The 24,304-nt window shown below is 44.9% G+C and overlaps 1 protein-coding gene and 1 non-coding gene across 5 annotated transcripts in view; one reads left to right on the forward strand and one right to left on the reverse strand.

Moving 5' to 3' along the window:
* Positions 1-310: 310 nt before the first annotated feature.
* The window catches only part of Rubcnl (RUN and cysteine rich domain containing beclin 1 interacting protein like), a 36,551-nt gene continuing 12,557 nt past the window's right edge, over positions 311-24,304 (forward strand). Inside the window, exons 1-7 of one of the 4 annotated variants that reach the window (XM_011245078.3) lie at positions 317-490; positions 2,332-2,385; positions 16,196-16,804; positions 19,743-19,825; positions 20,334-20,535; positions 22,663-22,764; positions 23,196-23,256. In XM_011245078.3, the coding sequence (XP_011243380.1) occupies positions 16,228-16,804; positions 19,743-19,825; positions 20,334-20,535; positions 22,663-22,764; positions 23,196-23,256 (1,025 nt within the window). In that variant the 5' untranslated portion in view covers positions 317-490; positions 2,332-2,385; positions 16,196-16,227. Of the gene's footprint in view, positions 491-2,331; positions 2,386-16,195; positions 16,805-19,742; positions 19,826-20,333; positions 20,536-22,662; positions 22,765-23,195; positions 23,257-24,304 lie in introns of all 4 variants that reach the window. The other 3 variants (XM_030247841.1, NM_198642.2, NM_001374214.1) reach the window with 3 other exon arrangements.
* Positions 7,310-7,448, reverse strand: LOC115488416. Its single transcript, XR_003951275.1, has one exon. It is a non-coding gene; the product is annotated as a small nucleolar RNA SNORA48 (small nucleolar RNA).

Raw genomic sequence — 24,304 nt, forward strand, 5'->3', positions numbered from 1 at the left:
CAACTAGTTAAGTTTAAACCATCCAAACTAGGATGCCCCAGGGACTGAAGGTGTTTCAGAGATGTTAAACAAATAATCCAAAATATCATTGTATTTGCTCCACGACCTGGACAAGTCAATGAACAAAACCAAGGGACCGTCAAAAGCGATGGAAGTAGGTTTTGAGAACGGAGCCCTGTAGGCGAAGCAGGGATCCATTTCCCAATTTTAGCAGAGATGACTTGGGATGCTGGAGCTGTGTGCAGGATTAAGAGTCCCAGTTCTTTCCCCAAAGAGCACCGTGCGCCACCTAGAGGAGCTGAGGGCAGTTGCACGTTCGAAGTCGAGAGAACTTCGGTTTCTATTGGTGAAAACTTTCTGTATTCGTTGGCAGCTTCTCTCTGCACCATCAGAACCTCGGAGCTGTTGGCACACGGAGGAGGTGATCCGAACCTGTCGCTGCCACGGGGCAAGGTGGCTATTTGGTGGATAAAACGGCCAGGAGGCGTAGGTAAGTCGCGGTCCCCGCGAGGTTCTCTGACTTGAGCTCCTACACATCCGAGTTGGGAGGTGGGGGGAGCCGCAGCTTGGGAGTTGGGGGCGGGGAGCTCATTTGTGCCAAGTTTGTTTTTCGTGTTTATTACACCCAGGGTTGGCGGGTCGGTGGCGTCCGAGGGCAGAGTGTGTCCGTGAGGCGTGGGTCTAAAGGCGCCCACTCGGGAGCGCGTCCCCGTGTCTCCGCGTTCTCGCAGTCTCAGGCTTCGCTTTCCCCGAGCTTTTCAGATCACGAGTGTCGCGGGCGGAGGGAAGCAAAGATAACTGGCGTCCCCGCAGCGTCCTGGCTGCATCCCTGTCCTAGCTGCCTGTCCTCAAGGCAGTGACCCCTGAAGGTGTCCTGAAGCAGCGCTGGCGAGCCCTACTGGCCTGCCTGCAGGAAGCAAGGCACAGTGCAGATGAGAAGCCCTGGGCTAGGGAGAGATGACTTAGGGTGACCCATGTTCCTGGAGGCGCTCAGGACAGTGTCATGGTTGCTTGGGAGCTGTGGGAAGTTGTCTCTGGAGAGAAGAGGACTTTTGCGGTGTGACTTTACAAAACAAGGGCCAGGAGAGGTAGCCAGGCATCCTCATTGCGGCAGGACAGAGACGAACCCAGGCGGTCCCCTGGCTCTTCTCAGTTCCTCAAAGGCATGAACCTTGAGAACCCCATCCTCATATCCAACTGCCCTGGACTTGTCAAGGTAGCTGAAAAACGTTTCGCCAATGTAAGCAAGCACACTCCACCTGAAGTCCGTCTACCTGCTGACCTGGAATTGAAGCAATTCCCTGACCCGGTGAGGGATTTGCCCGTGGAAGAGAGAATGCTTGAAAAGGGATATTACTCTAAATGAGAACGAAGGCTCAGAAAACAAAATCAAACAAACCAAAACCAAGCAAACAAAACAATATACCTCCCCATGTATTCTGGAGGTGCCCCTATGGCAAGTTACACTGCCAAGTGCTAGATCTTCAGTTGAAGTTGTGGTTCGAGAGAGCAAAGGTTTGGGGCCCAGTTAGTAAACTTGGGATTTCTTAGACAAGTCCCAAGTCCAAATAGTCGTCAAGGCACCTCCATGACCCCAGTTCCCTTGGTGAGAGGGGAGAACACAGGTTCCGTTCCCCTGAGAGTTAGAAAGATTAATGAACTGAAGGGACAGAGGTATCCTGGGAAAGCCTTACGTGTGGCCTTTACAAGAAAGTGACCAGCACTGTGGCCACAGCTCCTGTCTGCAGTGGCCAGCAGATGCTCCATGCAAGCTTGGTCTTTTCATAATTCCGTGTGGCAAGGGTCAAAGCACGTCTGTTTCTTCATTCCCCCCACCCCCAGCTCTCAGTTCCTCTTTGCCGTGCCACCTGACCCTGCTCCTCAAAATCTTTTATTATTAGATAATAGGAACTGTGTTGCCTGCAGTGGTGGTGCACACCTTTAATCCCAGCACTTGGGAGGCAGAGGCAGGCGGATTTCTGAGTTCGAGGCCAGCCTGGTCTACAACGTGAGTTCCAGGACAGCCAGGGCTATGCAGAGAAACCCTGTATCAAAAAAAAAAAAAAAAAAAAAAAAAAAAAAAAAAAAAAACCGACAATAACAACAAAAAGGAACTGTGTCTTCTCATTCATTTCTTCAGAATCTGTATAGAGTTGAGGAAGGGGTACGAGGAACGTTGATGGAATTTGAGTTTTACAGAACGAAGGCTTAGACACGATGAGTTTCGTTCTGTAATCTTGCATGATTTTAAAATTAGATTTATTTTATTTTATGTATTCGTGTTTTGTCTGCATGTATGTCTGTGTACCATGTGTGTGTCTGGTGCCTAAGGAGATCACAAGAAGGCCTCAGATCCTCCAGCGATAGATGACTGTGCGCCACCAGGTGGGTGCCAGGACTTGAACTTGTGACCTCTGCAAGAACAACACATGCTCTTAACTACTGAACCATTTCTCCAGCCCCCTTGTTTGTTTGTTTTCACACAGGCAGGAGTCTGTAGGAGTGATAGGCAAGTATTCAAGTAGAAAGAACTTCTTTTGATGGTAGGAAGCTAAGTCAAAGGTTAAAGAGTGACAGCAGCCTACCGGCCCATGCCCGGGTTCATCTGAATGCACACACATAACGCAACAGATTAATTTGAATAGTTTCCCTTGTCACTAAAAATAGATTCATAAGTCTAATGTAGAGATTGGCATGGTTGACTGTGCGACTGTTGACATCTAAGCAGTTCTTCTTAAAGAACCATTTATTCTCTCTGGAATAAACCTGAGCCACATGGGTGCCTGTCAGTCCCATTACATTACAAATGATCTCTGGCTGGTTTGTACATTTTAGTTAAGAGGAACTGAAGGGAGACTTAGAGGATGAGGAATAGATCAAGGGCTCCCTAACATCCGTCTCCTGGTGATCCGGGACCCACTCTGCAACAATGATGGCAGTAATAGCAAAGTTAACTTTTAGAGAACGCCGTGTGCCGGACGGAGGCACACATGCAACAATGCAGTAAGTTCCCACAGCAGACTGGAAGTTAAAATGAAGCACAGAGAGATTCTGTGCCTTGGCCAAGGTCACAGAGCTCATAAGTATCTTATCACTATCATAAAATTCCCTGACTGGGAAATGTGTGCGTGCCTGTATGTGCTCTCGTGTGCTGTGCTAGGCTTTATCCCATAGGCAGAGGTGGCCTGGGGGTTGAGAATGGAGACTCTGGAGCACGTGTTTCCAGGCTAAGATTCTCCAGAGTCACTGCCCATTAGCTTCTTCCCCCCACCCTTCAGTGGGTTTCAGTTTTCTGATCCATGAAGAAGTGATGATATTCCCATATTGAGTGGATGCTCTGTGTTTACCAGAACATGAAGTATGAACCGAGAAGAAAAACCACTTCTTAGGGGGAAAGGAGGTTTCAGATTTGGTGGTTTTGTCATGTGGCATCTGGGTAACGCGGTAACTGAATAGAACATGAAACCACCCAAAAGAACCTGACTCACCCAGTACTTGGGACTGAAAATCATTCTCTCTCTCTCTCTTTTCCTCCCTCCCTCTCTCTCTCTCCCTCTCTCTCTCAAGATTGGACCTTTTGGGTTTATATTTATTATTTATAATAATATTTATTTATTATAAATGCACATTAACCTCCAAGGTGTGTGTGTATGTGTGTTATTGTTGTTGTTGCAGCTGGAAGAAGTTGGAAGTCCAAGGTGTGAGCAGGTGCTTTTTTTCTAGTTGATGTCAAGGGCTGAAACTTGTAGTAGGGCTGTTTTTCCTTCTTATGTTCTTCATCCCTTTTTTATTGCAACACACTCTAGTGAGTCTGACAACATATGGCCCCTGAATATATATGCAGCATCTTTCTCTACTCTTTCTTCGTCTGGAGATTAGTTTTCAATAGACAGCTTTTGGGTTGGCTTAGGGAGACATGAACTATTTAAAAACAGAAACATGGCTCAGTTAGCAAAGGATCTAAATTGTCCTGTAACCTGAAAAAAAAGAAAAACAATGAAAACCTTATACAAGCTTTTGGTTATTCCTTCTCATTTTAAAGTCTCTCGGAGATTTAAGTAACCCCGTAGCTAGGACAGCACAGTGGTAGGTACTGTTAGTCTGGAGAAAGATTAGTGTCTGAGGAATTAAGGGTTCTATTAGTTGGCCTGGTCTACCCATTAAATTAGCTTTCCAAGCTGTGTGTGCCTTTCCCAAGAGACAGTCTTGTTAACACCTCCTGGTATGCTGTGAAGATAAAGAAATAGTTTTTTTTTCTGATGGTTTGGAGGTCTGGGCTGGTTCCCATCCCATTTGCCTTTTCTTTCCCCCCTTCCCCCTTTTGGAACACAAGTTAATTTCAGTTCAAGTGTCCACATTTCTGGATCCTTCAGTAGAGAATGTCTGGGTTTGTTCCTGTACCAAGACTTCGTAGTCATCTTCACTTTTAACAGGCTTCATCTTACCCTCGTCCTCTGGCCTCTTTGCTGCGATTTGGAAAGCAAGAGAGTTTATTTTTATTATGGATTGGCTTACTTGGTAATAATCTGAAATCTATTGAAAGATTGTGCCCTAATTAGTGTGTGTGTGTCTGTCTGTGTGTGTGTGTGTGTGTGTGTGTGTGTGTGTAGAAAATTTAGAACAGTTTAAGGTGCAAACTAAATGCTGTTTAAGTGTCAGCTATGAGTTGATGAAAATGACTTCAGAAGAAAACTCCTATCCAGAAAAAGTGGATGGGAAATGGGATAGCACACCCCTGGGTGACTGGAAGGTAATGGGTCCATTCTCATAAAGACCCAGCCACTGAAGTGATGGAGGGCAAGTGTGCTCCAGGTAGGATAGGGAGGTCAGAGAGGTCATAGGTCATATGTGTAGGGCATGTTGAGAGTCTTATAATTTTACTTATAAGAAAATTCAACAATTTAATTAAAATTGGGTGGAAATTCTCCACTTAAAAGTAAAAAGAGTAGTGTAACAAATAGCTCTGTCTTCTACCAACTCCAGCAGTTCCAGTGTGGTTAACAAAGTCTCTCGTCCACATCCATCCCTTCTGGCACTATCTGAAAGCAATGTGAGAAATTGTTACTTCTAAGTCTTTCTGTGCGTACTTCTAAAAGATAGGCACCTAGCCAAACGCACCCCGGTGCTTAGCATCAGGGCCTTGTAAACCAGGTCATTCCTGTAGTGCTGTTTGAAAGACAGGGTACATGTGTGAGCGTGTGGGGGTGCTCGAGGGACAGGGTCTGTGATAGGCGTCCAGAAGCTATCTATTAATGAAGTCTTCTTTACCATCCTTTTTTTTTTCCCCTCTCTAGACAGTGCTGCTGTGGTTTTTCCACTTTTACTTCCCCTCCTTCTGTGTGCTATTTTAGGTGCACGTATTCACCCTCCCTTTTATACACTCTGCTTCTCTTTCCTGCCTTCTCCCACCACCCTGGGACATCTGTAGCCTTGCAGTTGGTGATCCGCCAGCTCTCTCTAGTCTTCCTTAGGTTTTCTTGAAGTGAGAGGGACATTTCTTGCGATTTCAATACAAAAAACTAGCATTGCTGAGAGCAATATAAGATTCAGACACCGTTTGACTCGTGTTTCTTGTACCAGCCCATGAACCTTCGTGGCCGCTACTGAGGTTGCTTTGGGACACTTGCCTCACCTCAGAAGTAAATCTGTTACCCTTTAATCAGCTCCTTGCCTCTCTCCTCCATTCTAAGATCTGCCAATCTACTCGGTCTCTCTGGATTCATCTCTTTTGGACAGTTTATATAAATACTTTGGGGGGGGTGGTGGGTGGGATTTCAATCATTTCATTTAATTTTTAAAAGACTTTTTATTGATTCTTCATGAGTTTCACATCTTGCACCCCAGTCCCAGTCATCTCCCTGTGGCCTCATGCCCACCCTTTACCCTTACAACATCCCCCCCTCCCTACAAATAAAACACATACACGCCACCACTGACAAAACAAAAGACAAGGCATAGAAAACAACTCGCCGTGAAAGCTGTAGTGTGTCACAGTGTGTCTCACAGTGTATCCCTCTGTCCATTTGTCTTCACTTGCAAATGTTCATTGCAATGAGTCTGGCTCAAGATCTCTGGCTTCTGTGACACCATCGATATCGAATCCTCACCAGGACTCTTCTGGGTCATCCCATTGCTGCTCTGCTGTGGAGATGTTGCAGCTCTGGACTGGCCCTTTCACAAGTCCCAACTGTATGCAGATGATGTAGGTATCACGATGCCCCAACTCAGAGCCCTGGATCTGGGCATAGGTGGTAGCTGATCTTCTCAGTGCATTGGTGCTCCCTTATCCACACCACCAGAGCAAGTTCTCCAGCACTGCTCTGGCTCGGTCACCCAGTGCCATCACTGACAGGAGGCAGGCTCATTTCTCCTGCTCTCCTGCCCTCAGACAGGTTCATCTCTGTCCCATCAACCAGGGACAGCCCTACTGTGCTGCCCAGGTGAGGTTCAGGGCCTGATCTCCCGAGTGCTGCAGCCATCAAGGAACAGGACCCAGGGCTCTCAGACACCAGGGCTGGCTCACCCACACCTCATCATCAGGTCCAGCTCCACTGCCTGGATGAGGTATAGGCTCCGAGTGCTGCCAAGGGTGAGAGATGGGCCAACCTTCCAGAGTGCTGCAGCAAGTGAGGGGCAGGACCAGTTCTGCCGAGCCCCTGGACACCCACTGGTCCCCAGCAGCTGCCATGAACAGGATGTCTCCATGTTTTCTAGTGGTAATATGAGCTGTGGACATTGACACTGAAACCTGCTGTTGTGGAGCCAAGGACCCAGACATGGCACTTAGTGGGGCAGCTTGTGCTAGGACTTCACCAATGGCCCCAGGTGGCAGGGATGGCTACTCACAACTGGCTACTCCTCTCCACCCTCAAGTCTCCAGTTTCATCTCTCTTCATGATGCTCAATGTACTCTTCCTCCCTTTCTCTCTCATCTGGCCACCACATACTCACACATTGTGGTGGCTCCTGCTGCAGGCTGCCCACGGGCTGGCGTGACATCCTTTGTGCTGCTTGGTGTGGTGGCAAGCGGATGTCTACAGCCCGCCTGGGCCTCGTGCTGGAGGGCAGGCCTTCGGGTGGCATGCAGGTCTGCAGGTCTCTGTCTGTCTTCCTCTTCTCACGCTGCACTGTGTGGTGGTAGGTGGGGTGTGTGCTATGGCCCGTCTGAGAGGTCTGTGGGAACACACACTGCGTGGCATAGCAGAATGCAATACAAGTATCTGTCTGTCTTCCTCCTTCTCTACTATGCTGCCTGGATTTGATTTGATTTGGTTTTTTTTTTGTTTTGTTTTGTTTTTTGTTTTTTTTCTTAGGTGTTCTAGGCATAAAACAGCTTAGGCCACCAAGCCAGACATCAAGTTAGGAGAACAAAGGACTGCCACCTGCTCTGCCCCTGTCTGATATAAGAGCAACCCCACAAAGTGTCTCTTTGCCCATTGTCAGGGGTCCTGATACAACTTATGACTGAGAATTGTCTTTTGTGTCTGACTTCTATTTCTTGGCTCATTCATGATGGCATTCATTTCTAATTATGGCTAAGCTCTATTTTACAGTATGGTTACAGGACCCTTTGTTTATGTATTCATTGGTTGGTAGACATTTGGAATATTTCCACTTTTTTGTCTGTGATGACTCTCAAGTGCAAGTTTTGTTGAACACCCTATCTCCTTTTTTTAAAAAATGAGTTTTTTTTTTCTCCTGGCCCAAGGTCTCAGAAAAACAATTCTGAAACTCAAAAAGTATTTGCAAACACCTATGCCATAAGCTTTGGTTGTTTCCCAATTAGATCATAGCGTAATATCCTATCTAGTCTAAGTTCTGCCATGTGGCTGCTTACCTCTGCTCAGCTCCCATGTTTCTGACCTTCTCCATGTTCCCAGGCTAATTCTCTGCACTTGACTCTAGCCCAGAATCCTTTCTGCCTACCACATGTCCTGCCTTCTATTCCACCCTTTCCTATAGGCCATAGGTTTTTTTTTTTAATTGACAAGTGATGCAACCATACAGCACAAAGATTTTCTCTATACATTTCTTATAGGTATATGTACCTATAAGAATTTCTAGATCAAATGTACCTATAAGAATTTCTAGATCAAATGATAGGTTTGTGTTACCTTTGGTGATACGCCAAACATTTTTCCAACATGGAAAGTTTTTATTTTATTTTGCTCATGTATGAAAATCTAGATTATCTTTCAAGTATCAACTCAGATGTTTCTGGGTTAGTAAATATTTTTTAATGTCTTATTTAGTTTTTGATTATGTTCAGGTATCTTTCTTGTTTCATGTTGATTGGTTTGTATGGTTTGGTTTTGTTCGTTTTTTTGAGATGTGCTATGAGTCTTGCTACCTGGTATATAGCTCAGGCTGGCCTCAGGCTTCATATTCTCCTCCTGCTTCTGTCTCTTGACCATTAGAGCCCCAGACTGTTTATTATTGTTTTCCATCTATAACATCTAAAAATGGAACATTACTTCTGCAGTGGTCTCCCAAATGCAGGCTGTTTTTAAGGTAAAAGAATATTCATTGAAAAGCAAAAATAATGTGTTTGTTTTGACATGTGCTTTATAATTATGTAGTATATTAAAGTAGCTGAAAAAGTATGAGGCGTATAAATGAAACTCCTTTCTTGAGGGGAAGGGCAGAATGAACCTGAGCTACACCCACAGCCCCTTTAAATTTTATTCTGAAACAGAATCTTGACACATTTCCCAGACTGTTCATTACCTTGGAAATCATCAGCCTCTTGAGAACCTGGGGTTACATATGCCACCACGATCAGTGAGTGCTTCAGTTCTTGATCCTGCTTGTTTTGTTTTGTTTTGTTTTGTTTTGTTTTGTTTTGTTTTGTTTTTCGAGACAGGGTTTCTCTGTGTAGCCCTGGCTGTCCTGGAACTCACTCTGTAGACCAGGCTGGCCTCGAACTCAGAAATCCGCCTGCCTCTGCCTCCCGTGTGCTGGGATTTTGATTCTGCTTTTATTGTTGCTGCTTGAGAAAGGGTCTCACAGTGTATGTAACCTGGAGCTCACTAAATAGAGCAAATTATCCTGTAATTGAAGATCCTCCTGCTTCAGCCTCCCAAGTGCTGAATTTCTAGGCATGAGGCACAAATTTCAGCCTGCATTAAAATTCTGTATCTTAAAGTAAATCTGGTAGGAAAGTTCTTAAGATTGCATTGCCCAGAAACTGAGGGTTCCTTGTTAACTGAGGGTTTCCTGTTTGGCTCAGATGTCAGCCTTTCCTCTTGGTCTACTTCTGCTGATTACCAGAGTAAAACTTGGGGCAAGTCCCTTCTCCACCCATTTATTTCACTTCTCAAATTGATACATTAGCACCTGAACTCATGTGAGTTTTCACTACTGAGCAACGATGGGAAAGAGAATGTGCAACGGCCATAGGAAGTTGGTCACTTGAGAATCTTGGGCAACTCTATGCTCTTTAGAGCATCTGGTGTTCTCTGATCCTCAGGGTCATTTGTCAATGTGCCACCATGCCTATTACTTTAACAGCTGTCAATCATTGCTCTTTATGTTTCTGACAGAAAACCTTCAGAGCTATTAGCAAATCTCTATTACTAAACATTTGAACCGAGAGGAGTACCTATGACATCACCCAGCAGCCTCTGCAGCGAGACACTATGTTCTTCCTGCTGACCTTGTTACAGGATAACATTGTAAAACTTTGACCTTTTAAAATCTCTGTTTATTTTGATCCTGGATGCTACATAGAAGCTTGGACTTTATGTTGCTGGGCATCTTAATGTTTCCAGTTTGACAAGATGGATTCAGTCTGCTGCATGTGAGGGATGTGAATCGTTGTTTGAGTCAGTGTCTGAAGGGAAGTAGACGCGGAGAGAGACTTAAAAGGTTATAGGGAAATGTCCCTAAATTTGATCACATGCTACATTTGAAGATTTACTCATTTTTAACCACATTTGCCTACTACTTCGTGTGTTTAGTAAACAACAGGAAATCAGTAATAATAAATTTTCTTTGTGAGAAGATGGGAAAGGGGGACCTTGTATGTTTTTGATGCTAATGAAACAGCACTGCCCTTATGGGAACACTATGGAGGGTCAGCCAACGTTGTAAACAGAACCGCCAAATGAGGGAGATGTCTTATTTATGGGTAAATATCCAAAAGAAGTGAAATCATCATGCTGGAGACAGCTGCACTCCTCTTTATTACGGCTGCTCAATGTAACCAAGGTTTGTAATCAATTTAAATGTCCATCAATAGATGACTAAATCTTTAAAAAAATACAGTATATATACACAGCAGAATGTAGTCAACCTGAGAGAGGATGAAAATCTTGTCATTTTTGACAACATGCATACATTTAGGGGCACTGAATGTACCAAGTGAAATAAACCACTCAGCAAGACAAACACTAAACAGCTTGCTCATATGTAGAATAGTCCAGCACACAAAAGCAGGGAGGCAAATGGTGGTTGGCAGGGCCTGGAGAATAGACAATAATTGGGGAGATGTCCAGTTTCGCTTAGACAGGAACAATAAGTTCAAGAGATTTGCTCTACAACATTATAACTAATGACTGTATGTTTCAAGTGTCCTCACCACGTGTCTTAGTTACTTTCTATTGCTGTTATCAAACACCATGACCAAGGCAACTTATAAAAGAAAGCATTTAATCCAGCATATGGTTCAGAGGATTAGACGATGATATCAGAACAAAAGAACACCCAAGAGCTCACATCCTGATCTGCAACCATAAGGCAGAGAGTGAATGCTGGGAATCACAAGAAACCTAAAAACCTCAGTAACGTCCTTTCCAACAAGGTCACACCTCCCGATCCTTCCCAAACAGTTCTACCCACTGGGAGTTGAGTGTTAAAATATATGAGTCTGTAGGGCTCATGCTACCATACCATGAACACAAAATATAAGTGAGAATGCACTCTGGTTAATTTTTCTTCAATCTAACAAAAGCTAGAGCCATCTGGGAAGAAACTTCACTTGAGAAGATTCCTCCATCAGATTGGCCTGTAGGCAAATCTGTGAGGACATTTTCTTAATGATTGGTGTAAGAGGACCTAGCTTGCTGTGGGTGGTGCCATACCTGGGAATGTGGTTTGGGGTTTATAAGAAAGAAAACTGAGCAATCCACAGAAGAAGCCAGTAGGTAGCAATCCTCCATGCTCTCTTGCTTCAATCTCTGCTTCCAGGTTCCTGCCTTGAGTTCCTGCCCTGACTTGTTTTCATGATGGGCTATAAGCCGAAACATCTTTCCTTCCTGTGTTAGTCAGGGTTCTCTAAAAGAGCATAATTGATGGAATGAAACATATATATTTCAGTGAAAAAAAAATGTGATTACCTAGTTTACAGGCTGTGGAACAGCTAGTTCAACTCTGGTGATCTCCTGATGGAAAGGCCAAGAATACAGTAGTTGTTCAATACATGGATGTCTTTGGTATGTAGCTGGTCTTTGGTATATGATGAAGTTCTGAAGAATTGGGTTCTAATACCAGTGAGAAAATACCTCAGCAGCAGGATAGATGAACTTGCCATTGGGAATGAGGGAAAGCAGGCAAAAAATAAAAGCTTTCTACTTTCATGTTATTTTATGTAGGCTGGTACCAGAAGGCATGGTTCAAATTTAGAGTGGGTCCCCTGTCTGTAAGTAATTCAGATATATAGTGGGTCTTCCCAACTCAAATGATCCAATCAAGAAAATCCATCACTGGTGTGCTTGGGTTTTAGTTGGTTCCAGATATAGTCAAGTTGACAAGCAAGATTAGCCATCAGACTCCTCAAGTTGTCTTTAGTCATGGTGTTTATCACAGAAGTCTAAAACAAACTAGAAAAGAATATCCATTGGCTCTCTCAATTTAGCTATTCCATAATGCAGACATTTTCAAACATCCTGTAGTCTTCTATAAATACATACATAGTCCTTTTAGATTTATTTATTTAGTTTTATGTACATGCATGTTTTGCATACATGTATGTGCACCGTGTGTATATCTGATGAATCCTCAGGAGCTGGGGTCGTGGATGGGTGTGAGCTGGGAATTGAGTCTGCATGCTCTGCAATAGTGACAAGTACTCTTACTGCTGAGCCATTTCTCCACTTTGTATTTTTGTTTCAGTTAAAGATAGATAATAAATAAAGAATAGATAAAAATAGAAAGATTATCTTTCACCAGCAGGTCTTTTATTTGTGATTTCTGCTCCCCAACACCTTTATTCTAAGAAAATGGTTAGCAGGCATTTAGGCTGTGATAGGATTTCTTCTAAAGGGTATTCTATTCTTTTTAAAAAAAATTTACTCTTCTTTCATATAATATATCCCAACCAGTTTTACCTCCCTTCTCTCCTCCCAGTCCTTCCTTCCTACCTCCCCTCCCCTCAGGATCCACTTCTCTTCAATTTCCCTTCAGAAAGGAGTAGGCATCCCAGGGACATCAAACAAACATGGCATAACCAGTTACAGTAAGACTAGGCAACACCCTCACATCAAGGCTGGATGAGACAACCCAGTAGGAGGGAAAGAGTCCCAAGAACAGGCAAAAGAGTCAGAGACACCTCCACTGTTAGGAGACTTGGCAGGTCTGGCATGGCCTTGGTAGGGATAAAATGACATGGTTCCTGCCCCTGGGACAGGGCCAGCAGGAGTGGGCTTTCACTAGTGTCAAAGGCTGCTGTGGGTATAAAGCTTGTTTGTATAATAATGCACATATTTTATATTCCTCAGTCATAGAAAGTCCTCTCTGTTAACATTAATGACTCCATGATAATCAGAGACAGCCTGAGTCCAGGAGGTAAAGGTGTGGCAGATGTCACAACATAGTAAGCGCTGGGATCCTCAGGCTGTGGAAAAGAACTCTAAAAAATAGGTTCACAGGAAGCTCAAGAAGAAGACCAAAGTGTGGGTGCTTCATTTCCTTCTTAGAAGGCAGAACAAAGTACTCACGGGAGCAAATACGGAGAAAAAGTGTGGAGCAGAGATTGAAGGAAAGGCCATCCAGAGACTGCCCCACCTGGGTATCCATTCCCATATACAATCACCAAACCCAGACACTATTGCAGATGCCAAGAAGTGCTTGCTGACAGGAGCCTGATATAGCTGTCTCCTGAGAGGCTCTGCCAGAGCCTGACAAATACAGAGGCAGATGCTCACAGCCAATCATTGGACTGAGCTCAGGAATCCCAATGGAGGAGCTAGAGAAAGGACTGAAGGAGCTGAAGGCGTTTGCAACCCCATAGGAAGAATAACAATATCAACTAGCCAGACCCTTCAGAGCTCCCAGGAACTAAACCACCAACCAAAGAGTACACATGGCTCCAGCTGCATATGTAGCAGAGGATGGCCTTGTTGGACATCAATAAGAGGAGAGGTCATTGGTCCAATGAAGGCTCAATAGATGCCCCAGTGTAGGGGAATGCCAGGGCTGGGAGGTGGGAGTGGGTAGGCGGATGGGGGAGCTCCCTCATAGAAGCAGGGTGGGGGATGGGATATGGGGGTTTCCAGATGTAAAGCCAGGAAAGGGGATAACATTTGAAATGTAAGTAAACAAATAAAATATCCAATAAAAAAGAAAAAAATATGGGTTCAAAAACATAATTTCTCAAAAAATCAGGATGCAATATGAATTTTATGAGGGGCTTCATGAAGGTAAAGGAACAAAAGTAGCTGTGCTGTAAGCCAACTGTCAGGAGATACTAAGGAAGGAGATAAAGAGATTTAGGAATGGTGATTACAGGAGATCCCACCCAGCTAATTTTTTTTAGTTTATACTTACAAAGGCAGGCAGATTCCTGAGTTCAAGGACAGCCTGGAACACAGCAAGGTTAGGCCCAGGTGTGGTAGAAATGGTAATTTCAGGATGGGGTCCCACCCAGCACAGAGGCAGGCAGATTTATGAATTCTTTTGCAATGTTAAAAAAAAGTGTGTTTGCTGTCTCCTAAGAATTAAGGATCTGGTGTCACTGGATGCTGATTCATAGGATAATCAAAAGGAAGCTCCTCTCTCATGAGTGTCCCTGTGTCACTGCTTGCCTGTGACTTTAGGTATACTGAGATTCTATGGACCTGTTCAGTTCTAATATGATCCAGTTCTATAATCGAGCGGAGCCAGCACTTGCTGGCCATTTGTGTGAAGTGGAAAATATAAGGCTCTGAAAATCCCTAGAGAGAAAGTCTGTGTGCTTGTTGATCTATGGTCACTTCTCTGTACAGAAGGCTTACAAGTAAGGCTGACCTGTCTTAACTTCAAACTTGCATCTGAAAATAAAATGTATAGAAAACACCATGAGTTGGTCGTGGTGCACACGCCTGTCCTCCCAGTCCCTAGGGAGGCTGAGGAAGAAGTAACAAGTTCAGCATCAATCTAGGTGCTCACTTAGCACGACCCTGTTCAAAATGCAAGAGAGCAACAAACGGATGGGTAACGTTACCGTTTGGAACTGTACATGTTTCATGTACTCCACCCATGTAATCATCGCTACCCCACATCATAAACAAACATGACGTACAGAGAATTAAGGGAGCAAAGCATGACTTCCTTACATAGCTCTATTCTCCGGGGAATAATGGACTCATTTTGAAATTTGGACTCAAATTTGCCTGGTATTGTGGATGAGTAAGGGTAAGAGAGAAACTTGCTTTCTACTGTGAAGTTAAATGTATCCAAGAGGAAGAAGACAGTGGCTTAGAAGAATGTGCTGGCTCTGAATTTGTAGACTAAAGATGGAGATCTAGGGAAGAGCATAGGTCACCCATGGCTCCTAGATTTTAGGCTCAAGTGATTTAGACATAGTCTTCCTGGGATGGAGAAAGTAGGAGAAGGGCTGATTTGGGTGTGTGTGTTAGGGTCTGATTTAGGCATATTAAACTGAGAGTCTCTGGGAAATGTCAAATAGGTAATCTGATAGACTTACCTGGAGTCTGGAGTTGTGGGGAAGTCAGGTAGAAATGTGCATGTTGGGGTCAGCTCCCCACAAAGCAATGCTGTTCAGAGCTCTAGAGTCAATTCTCATAGTCACAGGCACATGGCATGATACTCTTGCCTGTCAACCGGACTGGACAGAACAAACCCCTAGGACTGTCTGTGACACAGTCTTCTGAGAGGATTAGATCTTGAGGGTTTTCACCTAACCCATGGATTCACCTTCAGATGATCTAAAATTTGAGTCGACTATGGGAAGGCAGGGCTGGTTGGGAGAAGCAGGGGACTAAGGTTTGCCTGTGAAGGGCGTGTCTTACCCAGGCTCTTGTCTCTGACTTTGCCACACACTGCCACAGCCATGAGGTACTGGGTGACTCCACCCAGTAACACGAATCATGTGACCAAGGACTGAACGTGCTGAAGCCAGGAACCAAGTAAAACCTTAAGTAGCTTTTCTCTCAGGTATTTTGGTCATGGAAAGCTAACCCCACGTGCTGTGGCACTCTTCATCTGGGATAACCTTGCTCAGATGGAGTGCGTCTGTGTGAAGGCTGACTTGGATAGACTCTCTCACGCTTTGCTCTCAAAGATGGACAGTAAAAAGACATGTTTGCTGGGCCTGGAGAGATTGTGACAAAGGGCTTCTTGGTGTGCAGATCAGCATTTCAGCCATCATCCCATTCACTACAGCTGAAACCAGTCAGAATCATTTAAAAGATGGAGTCCCAGCATCATTTAGGAAATATTAGCAGCTAATGCTAAGTTCTTAGAGGTGTAGGGAATGTTTGAGTTAATGTGAGTGGCTTGCCACAAAGGTTTTAGTGGCTGTCTCCTTTCATTCTGATGCTTGCTGACTTCCCTGTAATGCTAGAATAAACTCCCAATACAGGGGTGTAAATGAGTCTCTTATTTTTATGTGGCATGCCCATTTTTGATTTGACAGATAATCTTATCATAATACTTTTGATATATTACCATTTGCATTTTGAGGTTGGTCTTTTGTGGCCTTTTCAATTAAGTTCACACTTAATTGAAAAATGTTTCTTACTCTTGCATCAAACTCTTTTAGGCTTGCTGCTAGTGGTTTGTTTTGTTTTGTTTCTGGTCTGATTTAGTAGTCATTTATTTATTTTTGCTTGCACATACAAGGAGAAGTTAATATGAGGCATAAAGAAATGATGTGATTTTTGTTGTTGTTTTGTTTTGTTTTCTTCTTGACAATAATTTTTAACCAAAAACATGACAGGGCTCTTTATTTACCTGGAATGATTCTTGCTCACTACAGATAAACTCTTCAGACCTCCAGCTGGCTATGTGATGAATTCAAGAGTCACGCCCAGTGGTACAACGGCCATTGGAGAGCTGTGTTTTGAGCACGTTCACTCCATACCTGGAAAAATGGTGTCCCAGTCCATAGGCTGGGGAGACTCTCCTGTGGACCTCTGTGAAGGGAGCAACCGTGCCTTCCAGGACACTGACCAACCTGCTTGCCAATTGGATGTGAGGCTCCTAAGACACAAAGCTTCCTGGATCAACCCGCTGTGTGTGCAGCAGCCACTTCAAGAATTATGCCCCCAAAGACCAACCGTGCAGAGCAGTGAGAACCACGTGGTGCTGGACACTCCCTCTCCCTTGCGCCTTTCGATATTGTCCTACAGGGACTCCCTGGCTGAGATGCCACTGTCTGAGAATACTGCTGATGTCATCTGCAGCAACTCTGCTCATTGCTCCGGGGGAAAGGAGGGTGACTTCTTCCTGGCTACAGAAGAGCAAGAGGTTCATCTTCAGCAGGAATCTCTGCTCAAAAACCCCAAGACTGTGGCCACTTCCCCCTCCCCTAAGGAGGGCAGTGCCCGTTCTGAGTCTCCTCATTTGACAGCTTCTACAGATGATGGTAACCCTAATGACTTCCTCTATTCTCCATCTCTGTGTTTGTCTGGGCCGGCTTGAAAATTTGCCTATTGTCTTTGCCATGAGAAACAAAGTTCATGGCCTTCTACCTTGACCAGAAAGCAATGCGTGAGCTCATTTAATATTAGCACTATCCCACACTCTGTGAGAGTCACAATAGGAGGTTCAGCTGTCATCTTCTTACACTGAGAAGAAGAAGGTCATCATTTTAGCTTAGCATGGTTAATAATCAGTTCCAGGAGCCATCTTTGGGATCATTATTAGTTTGTCTGCAGGTAGAACCATTAGGAGCATCCAACCTACTGTGGATGGGAATGCTATTACAGATTCCAAAGGAACTTGCTGTATAGTAGTGCTCAGGCGGGAGGACATGCCTCATCTCTTCTAATTCTAGCACAGACAGCTGAGGAAATAGCAAATTTGAAAGCAGTCACCACAATACTCCCCAAAGGCCAAAACCTCTTGGTGTGAAAACAAGGGCGCCTGCTGTGAGGTCATGCATATATTCTTAAAACTGAAAAACTTCTGAATGGCTTAGTCCACTCGGAGTAAGAGTCAGGTAGCTGGCTTTATTTTATTTTAAAGGATTCTTATGTTATATTCATGCTGTGAGTTTCGAGCCCTGCTTCAAGTAGTTTGGAAAATATTTTGTAGTTTTCAGGATAAAGAGGAGCTTTCAGATACAGAGGTTGCTGATGGAAAGGTGAGGTTGCTGCTAGATTGGCCTTTCTCCACATAAACAAACCATCATGATAACAAGTTATTACAAGCCACTGATTGATAATGACTCTGAGCCCAAACCCACTTGTCATAGCCTTGTGCAACAAGAAGTTCTTTAACTTAGTGTTATTTTGCCTCTTTGTCTTTCTCCTAGAAAAGCAATGGTACAAAGTGAGCCCCCAAGCCAAGTCTTGCCTTTTGTCTGAAGGCAGCGTTTCCCCACAATCCTTATCGGTACCTTTAAAAGCTGTCCAGTGTTTTTTTGAGGTGTTCTTCTGTTTGCTTTTAAGCCAGACTCTCACTCTGTGTAGCAGACTGGTCTTAGACTGCCAGAAAGACTGGTCTTTCTTAGACGGAAGGAAGTTCTCACTTCACGTCCTGAGTGACAAGATCATAGGAGTGAGCCATCATACCTGACAAGACTCTCGAGAGTCATTCTATGGAATTAAGAAACAAAAGTCCAGAGTTACAGGTTTTCTCTTCCTTTATGTAGAGCAGCATAAGGGGGGGGAGCAAATATTGGTCACTAAGGCACGGGATTTCCTATGACACCCACATCTCTAATGGCAGCTGTGGGACCTTCTTGTGTGGATGGAAGCATTTCCTGAGGCTGTAGGAACAATATCCTGGGTTCTACTGCTTGAACAGAATCTACATGTTTACAAAATACCCTCTCTCTCTCTCTCTCTCTCTCTCTCTCTCTCTCTCTCTCTCTCTCTCTCTCTCTGTCTCCTTATGGAATAACAGGTAATAATCCCAACTCAAGGCAGGAGAGATTTCGTGACCAAGGCCTAACAGGTCTGGGCACCCTCTCTTGCTTTTTCCTCTGCACTCAGGTCTTTACGTGTAGCTTAGGGGTCAAAATTCTGCCAGCTTCATGTTTTTGTTGAAAAAGACAAACCAGCAATTTAGTTTCATCACCCCTTCTAGTTACAGTGGCAGGATGCTTGGCAGAGATGGTGAACGATTCCCACATCCAAGCCTCTGAAATATTTACCTCAGTGAAGAGGTCTCTCTAGTCTTCCATTTCTGACTGACTTTGTTCAACAGGAAGTATTGGGGTGACACTTCCTGCATTTGTCTGGCATCTGAGAACCCACAGTTCCCCAAACATTGGCAGCATCTCTTAATTTATCAGGTCAGGACAGCATAGCTCTTTTGACTGTCCGGAAATCTCACTTCCGTCCCAGGCTGCAGTTAGCAGTTATGTGATAGGAACAACTTGCATTGGTGTTGCCTGTTGCCAGTAAGGAGTGGGTGAGGGTGTAAGATTGGATGACACAGCACAGTGGTCCGAGCTTGACTGAAGCCCTGTTTGCTGTCAGATGACATTGTGTGTGCAACAGGAAGTTTGGGGCAGGTTGCCACCAGCTAAGGAAGTGCTGGGGAAGTGATCCTGTAGTCATTTTTGTAAAGAATTGTTTGTTTATTTATTTCATGTATATGAGTACACTGTAGCTGTCTTCAGACATACCAGAAGAGGGCATCATATCCCATTACAGATGGTTGTGAGCCACCATGTGATTGCTGGGAACTGAACTCAGGATCTCTGGAGAGCAGTCAGTGCTCTTAACCACTGTGCCATCCCTCCAGAGTTTATTTAGGGCATGGAGAAGGGAGTTGGGGGTGGGGGCCAGGGTAGTAGAGACAGAGAAAGGCAGAGAGAGAGAGAGAGAGAGAGAGAGAGAGAGAGAGAGAGAGAGAGAGAGAGAGGAGGAGGAGGAGGAGGAGGAGGAGGAGGCAAGCCACCCTTTTTATAGTGAGTTAGGTAGCCTGGCTATTGCCAGGTAACTGTGGGGCAGGGCCTACAAGGAAACCCCACAATTTTCCCCATATTTGTTCTTTGTGTGTGTTTTTCTTTTGTATTGTGGGAGTTCACCTGTGCGCATGTATATGTGGAGGCCAGAAGTCAAAGTCACGTGTCTTCCTCTGCGCTTCTCTCAGTTCTCCCCCCCCCCACCCCCCCCCAACACACACACTTTTGGAGACAGAGCCTCTCACTGAATCTGCAGCTCACTAATTTTCTAACCCAGCAGGCTACGAAGCCCCAGGGTTCCTCCTGTCTCCACCGCTACACTACTGGGTTAACCAGTGCCTGATGCAATAGGAGCTTGAACTCAGGTCCTCAGTGTTGCCTAGCAAGCACTTTATTGACGGAGCCATCTCATTTCTCCATGTTTAATGGCTCGCTGTGTTGGCAGGTGATGCTCGGAGCAGCAGCAGAAGCCATGCTTGGAATTTCTTCCCACTAGAGACGTTCATGCTGCCCGCTGATGTAGAAAAGGTGAGCGCCTCTCAGCCACAGAGGGCCTGAGTCTGTCAGTAGTGGTGCGCGATGTGATCATGGAAACCACCCTGACGCAGTACAGCCTAAGAGGTTCTTTTCAATATTTGATGGAGGCCGCCAGGGGCGCTAAACTGAAGTCTTCAGGCACGGTGTGCTCAGTTGTGCATGACTAAGGAGCTAAGTCAGGTTCTGGGCTCTATCCACCGAGGGTGTTCTATCATAAGACATGCAACTTGGTGGTTGGGATGGGGCTCAGTAGTAGAGCGCTTACTTTGCATATATGATGTTGTGTTTTAATCTCCAGTCCTGAGAAATAAATCAATTTAGTTTGGTATATCTGTGTCTCTGGATGTATTTTTCATCATCTAGTTAGATCAAGTTATTTTTATCCTTATTTGTAGTCACTTAAGTTAAGTGGCGTTTCTTCAATTTTGAAATCTTATCCATACTCCGAAGAAAAGTTGATTATGTTCCTATTTGAATTGACTTTTTTGCCCCCCTGCAGGAAAATCTCCACTTTTATGCTGCAGACATCATTATCTCAGTAATAGAGAATATGAAGTGCAACCTCCCGAATCAACAGCAGCCAGAGAGATGGGACACAGAAGACGCCAGCAGGTTACGTGGGACTGGAGCGGAAATGACCTTTTATACCCATATAAAGCAGGAGCCAGGCTCCTCGGCTTCTTCACACACTGGCTGTGAAGGTAAGTTGGGCAGATGCTTGAATGCTGAGTGCTGTGATCTCAGCTCAAGCTGTGTCCTCTGTCCGTTCCCGAAAGAGGGACATTTTCCCCATCCTTTGAAGATGTGCTCAACCCACGGTCCACTGGCCACATGCATCCTAGGATCGCCATGAATGTGACTCAGTTCAGAATGAGAAACTAACTTAGAACATTATGAGGTGTGTGTGTGTGTGTGTGTGTGTGTGTGTTATTTTCAGTGACTCAATTTTGAGGGTCTTTGGTATGTACTAGTGATAACTAACGTCACTTTGCAGGTGAAAAGTTGAGCACATGGGAGCGATCTCCCGCAAGGCTGCCATTTTGCCTTGTGATGTCTGCGCATGCTCCGTCCTGGGCCAGTGCTCCAGTTCTGGCTTTGCTCTTCCTTGGATTTTATTCTTCCTTTTTGAGGTTGCTGCTGTCTTCCATCTTGCTTCATTTCCCATCACAGAGCGTTTTCCCCCGTCTCCTTCCACATTGCTTTCCTTGTCCACGGAGTCCACCTTCATTCCTTTAGTAAATAGTGGACCTACCTGCTCTTGGTGATGGCTGGGTCTTGGTGATGGTAAGATACTCACTTTCCCCAGAGCAGAAGCCCTGGAGCTGGGGCCAAGGAAGTGAGAGGGAAAACGCCATGCAGAGGTGTGGGTCCAGCCCAGTCACTAAGCAAGGGCAGCTGGGAGCCCAGGGAGTTCCTTCTGGAGGAAAGGCCACCAAAGCAGGCAAGAAATGTTAGCTTTCTTAAAGCAAGTCCTGTATTCAGCCCCAACACCCAGGTTCACTTTCTGGCGGATTTTATCTCCATCAGTTGCTTCCTCTAGGCTGATACTTACCCTCCTCCTCTGAGAAACCTGGGTTTTCTAGCCCTGAGCCTCTCCTCCAAGTGTCTTTCTATGTGGCTGGCACCCTTCAAACTTGCCCACCTGCTGGGTTCCCAGATCCTCTGGCTTAACACTCACTATTCCCATATGGCTTAAAGACACTCTATTTCTACATTGCTGGTAAACTCATGTCTCCAGCTTCTGGGTGGGCGGGGCTAGCCTCTATCTTCACTCTTCATCTAATAGTTCTTCACAACCCCATGGGGTGTGTGTGTGTGTGTGTGTGTGTGTGTGTGTGTGTGTGTGCAGCTTGACTTTCTTTCCCTTTTGTCTGTAGAGATTCTATCGACAAATAAGGCTGCATTCACGTTCTAGGTGGACATGAACTTTGGAGGGATATGACTTAACCCCATAGAACCATGTGCTCTGTACTATGTGTCTGGGAAGGTTGGCTTTTTCTTTTTTCTTTTCTCTTCTTAGCCTTCTTTAATTTTATTTTAAACTTTGTATTATAATGGGAAAATATCAAACAAATCGCATTAGCCTATTTGACTAAATTATAGTGAATGAGAGACCCTAAACTAGCTTCCTTCAGTTGTTAGTCCTTGAAGCTGCACCTTTAGCCCCCTCCCCAATAACTGTCAGTTGGGAGCTATGCCATTCCCTTCCCTTGCTCCTATTTTTTCTCTTTCTTCTCTCTACCTTCCTCTTCTTCATTGTCTTCCTCCTCCTCCTCTTCTGCAGACCGGTCTGAACATACCGTTTTGCTTATTGTGGGATTCATGCATATGTGTTTAAACAGGTGTGTGCTTGTTCATGTATGAACGAGGGTACAAATGTGTGGGCATGTGTGCATGTGTGTGTTCCTGTGTGCATCCATGTGTTCCTATGTGCATGTGTGTGTGAGGGGGGGAGAGGGAGGGGAAGGAGGAGGGAGAGGAGAGAGGGAGAGAGAGGGAGAGAGAGAGGGAGAGGGAGAGGGAGAGGGAGAGAGAGAGAGAATTTTGGTTGTCAAGAACTGCCCCGTTTTTAATTTTGTTTTTTGGAATAAATTCTCCCACATGGCTTGGAACTCTGGCTAGAATAGGCTGACTCCAGTGAGTTCCCAGAGCTCTTCCTGTGTTGGGATTATTACAAGCACAAACTACCAGGAGTAGCTGTTTCTGTCGGATCTGGGAATTGAACTCAGGTCCTCACGCTTGCACAGCAGATGCTCTACTGCCTGACCCATTTCTCCAGCCCCAGTCTTGCTTCTCGATCATGAAATCTGTCTCCCTTCTCTCTTCAGGTTGTGCTGCACTCCAGGTCAGCCCAGTGGCTGAGACCCTTTCTTACTGCCCTGTGGCAGGAGAGGCCTGCAAACATGACTTGAACAAGTTGGTCATGTTAGGTGAGACTCCGAACCTCCTCATACCCACCTCCTCACCACACCACACACACACCAGCAGATACCACAGCCAAGGCTATGTCAGGGACTTTTGAGGAAACCTCTTCCAGGAAGAGGTTTTCCCTGCTACTCACAGGAAAAGCTGTTTTCCTTGTCTCTGATGTCTGCTAATTGTTCATCTCACCTGTGAAGCTGAACAAAAACGCAGACATACATTAGTTCTGCTGTGTGGTTTCGATGTGCTATTTTGATGAGGTCTATATAAACTCCCATCTCCGGTGGTTACATGGAGTCTCATACTGTTGTTTGTAGGTATCCAGCCATTGCTGGTTCCCTGAATGCTGCAGGGACTTCGTATATCTTTGTATTCTTATAAAATTAACTGGGTGAGGCGTGCTAAAACACCCTACCACCCTTTCTTTCCTTTTCCACAGAACTTGGGAAATATAATGACATCACGAAAGGCTGCAGATGCTCCTATAACTCTTCAAAGAGGTATGTGTCTTCTTGTGTTTAGACCCCTGGACTCCTGGGCTTTCTATGAAGCCACTGTGCCATTGACAGCACGTATTGTGCCATGTAGCCGCAGATGGGGATCCTTGATGGCCAGTGTTCACAGTCAGCTTGATAGAATCCTGCCTGCCTGTATTATCTTGACTATGTTAACTGATGTGGAAAGATCCATCTTTATTGTGGATGAGACCATCCTCTGGGTGGGGAAACCTGGACCAGATGAGTGGAGAAAGAGCTGAGCACCAGCATGTTGTATCCATTGCTCTTCTGACTGCTGTGTAATGCAACCAGCTACTGCAAATTCCTGGTGCCTCAGCGTCTCCACCATGATGGGCAATCCCTTGCACAGTGAGCTGAAGCAAATCCTTTCTGGTGTTACTAGAAGACACCATCTCACAGAAAACCTCCTGACCCTCTGGTTCTAACAATCTTTCAGCCCCATCTTCTGCAATGATCCCCAAGTCTAACACATAGGAGTGTGTTGTAGATGGATCTATCCATTGAGTCTGGCCTCCACAACTCTGCATTCTGTTTGGTTGTGGTTTTCTGTGGTGGTCTCTGTCTGCTGCAAAGAGAAATGTCTTTGAGGGGTGAAAATGTTTATAGATTGTTTCTAGGAAGTGTGCTGGTTTAATAACTATAATATCAAAAAATGTAAAAGTTAGTAAAAAGTAAAATAAATCCTTTCTCCCTTAGGTTTTTTTTTTGAGGTTTATTTATTTTTATTTTTTGTGTGCATGGGTATTTTGCCTCCTAAACTACTTTTATGACAGACAGCATCAGGAGAAGAAACTAAGACTCACCAGGAAGTCAGCCAGTCACCTCTATAATAGCACTTTTCTTTACTATGATAAAGTACCCGAGACAACTAACTTACTGAGAGAAAAGGTTTATTTGTCTCTCTGTTTCAGAGGTTCAAAGACATGATATATGGTCATTGGTGGTGGAGGCAGCGTGCCTTGGAATGCATGGCAGGATGGAGGATAAGAGGGGATGTTTTCACTACCCTTTGGAGTTACTGTCTCCAGTG

The sequence above is a fragment of the Mus musculus genome, chromosome 14 (genome assembly GCF_000001635.26).
Source record: "Mus musculus strain C57BL/6J chromosome 14, GRCm38.p6 C57BL/6J".
NCBI lineage: Eukaryota > Metazoa > Chordata > Mammalia > Rodentia > Muridae > Mus > Mus musculus.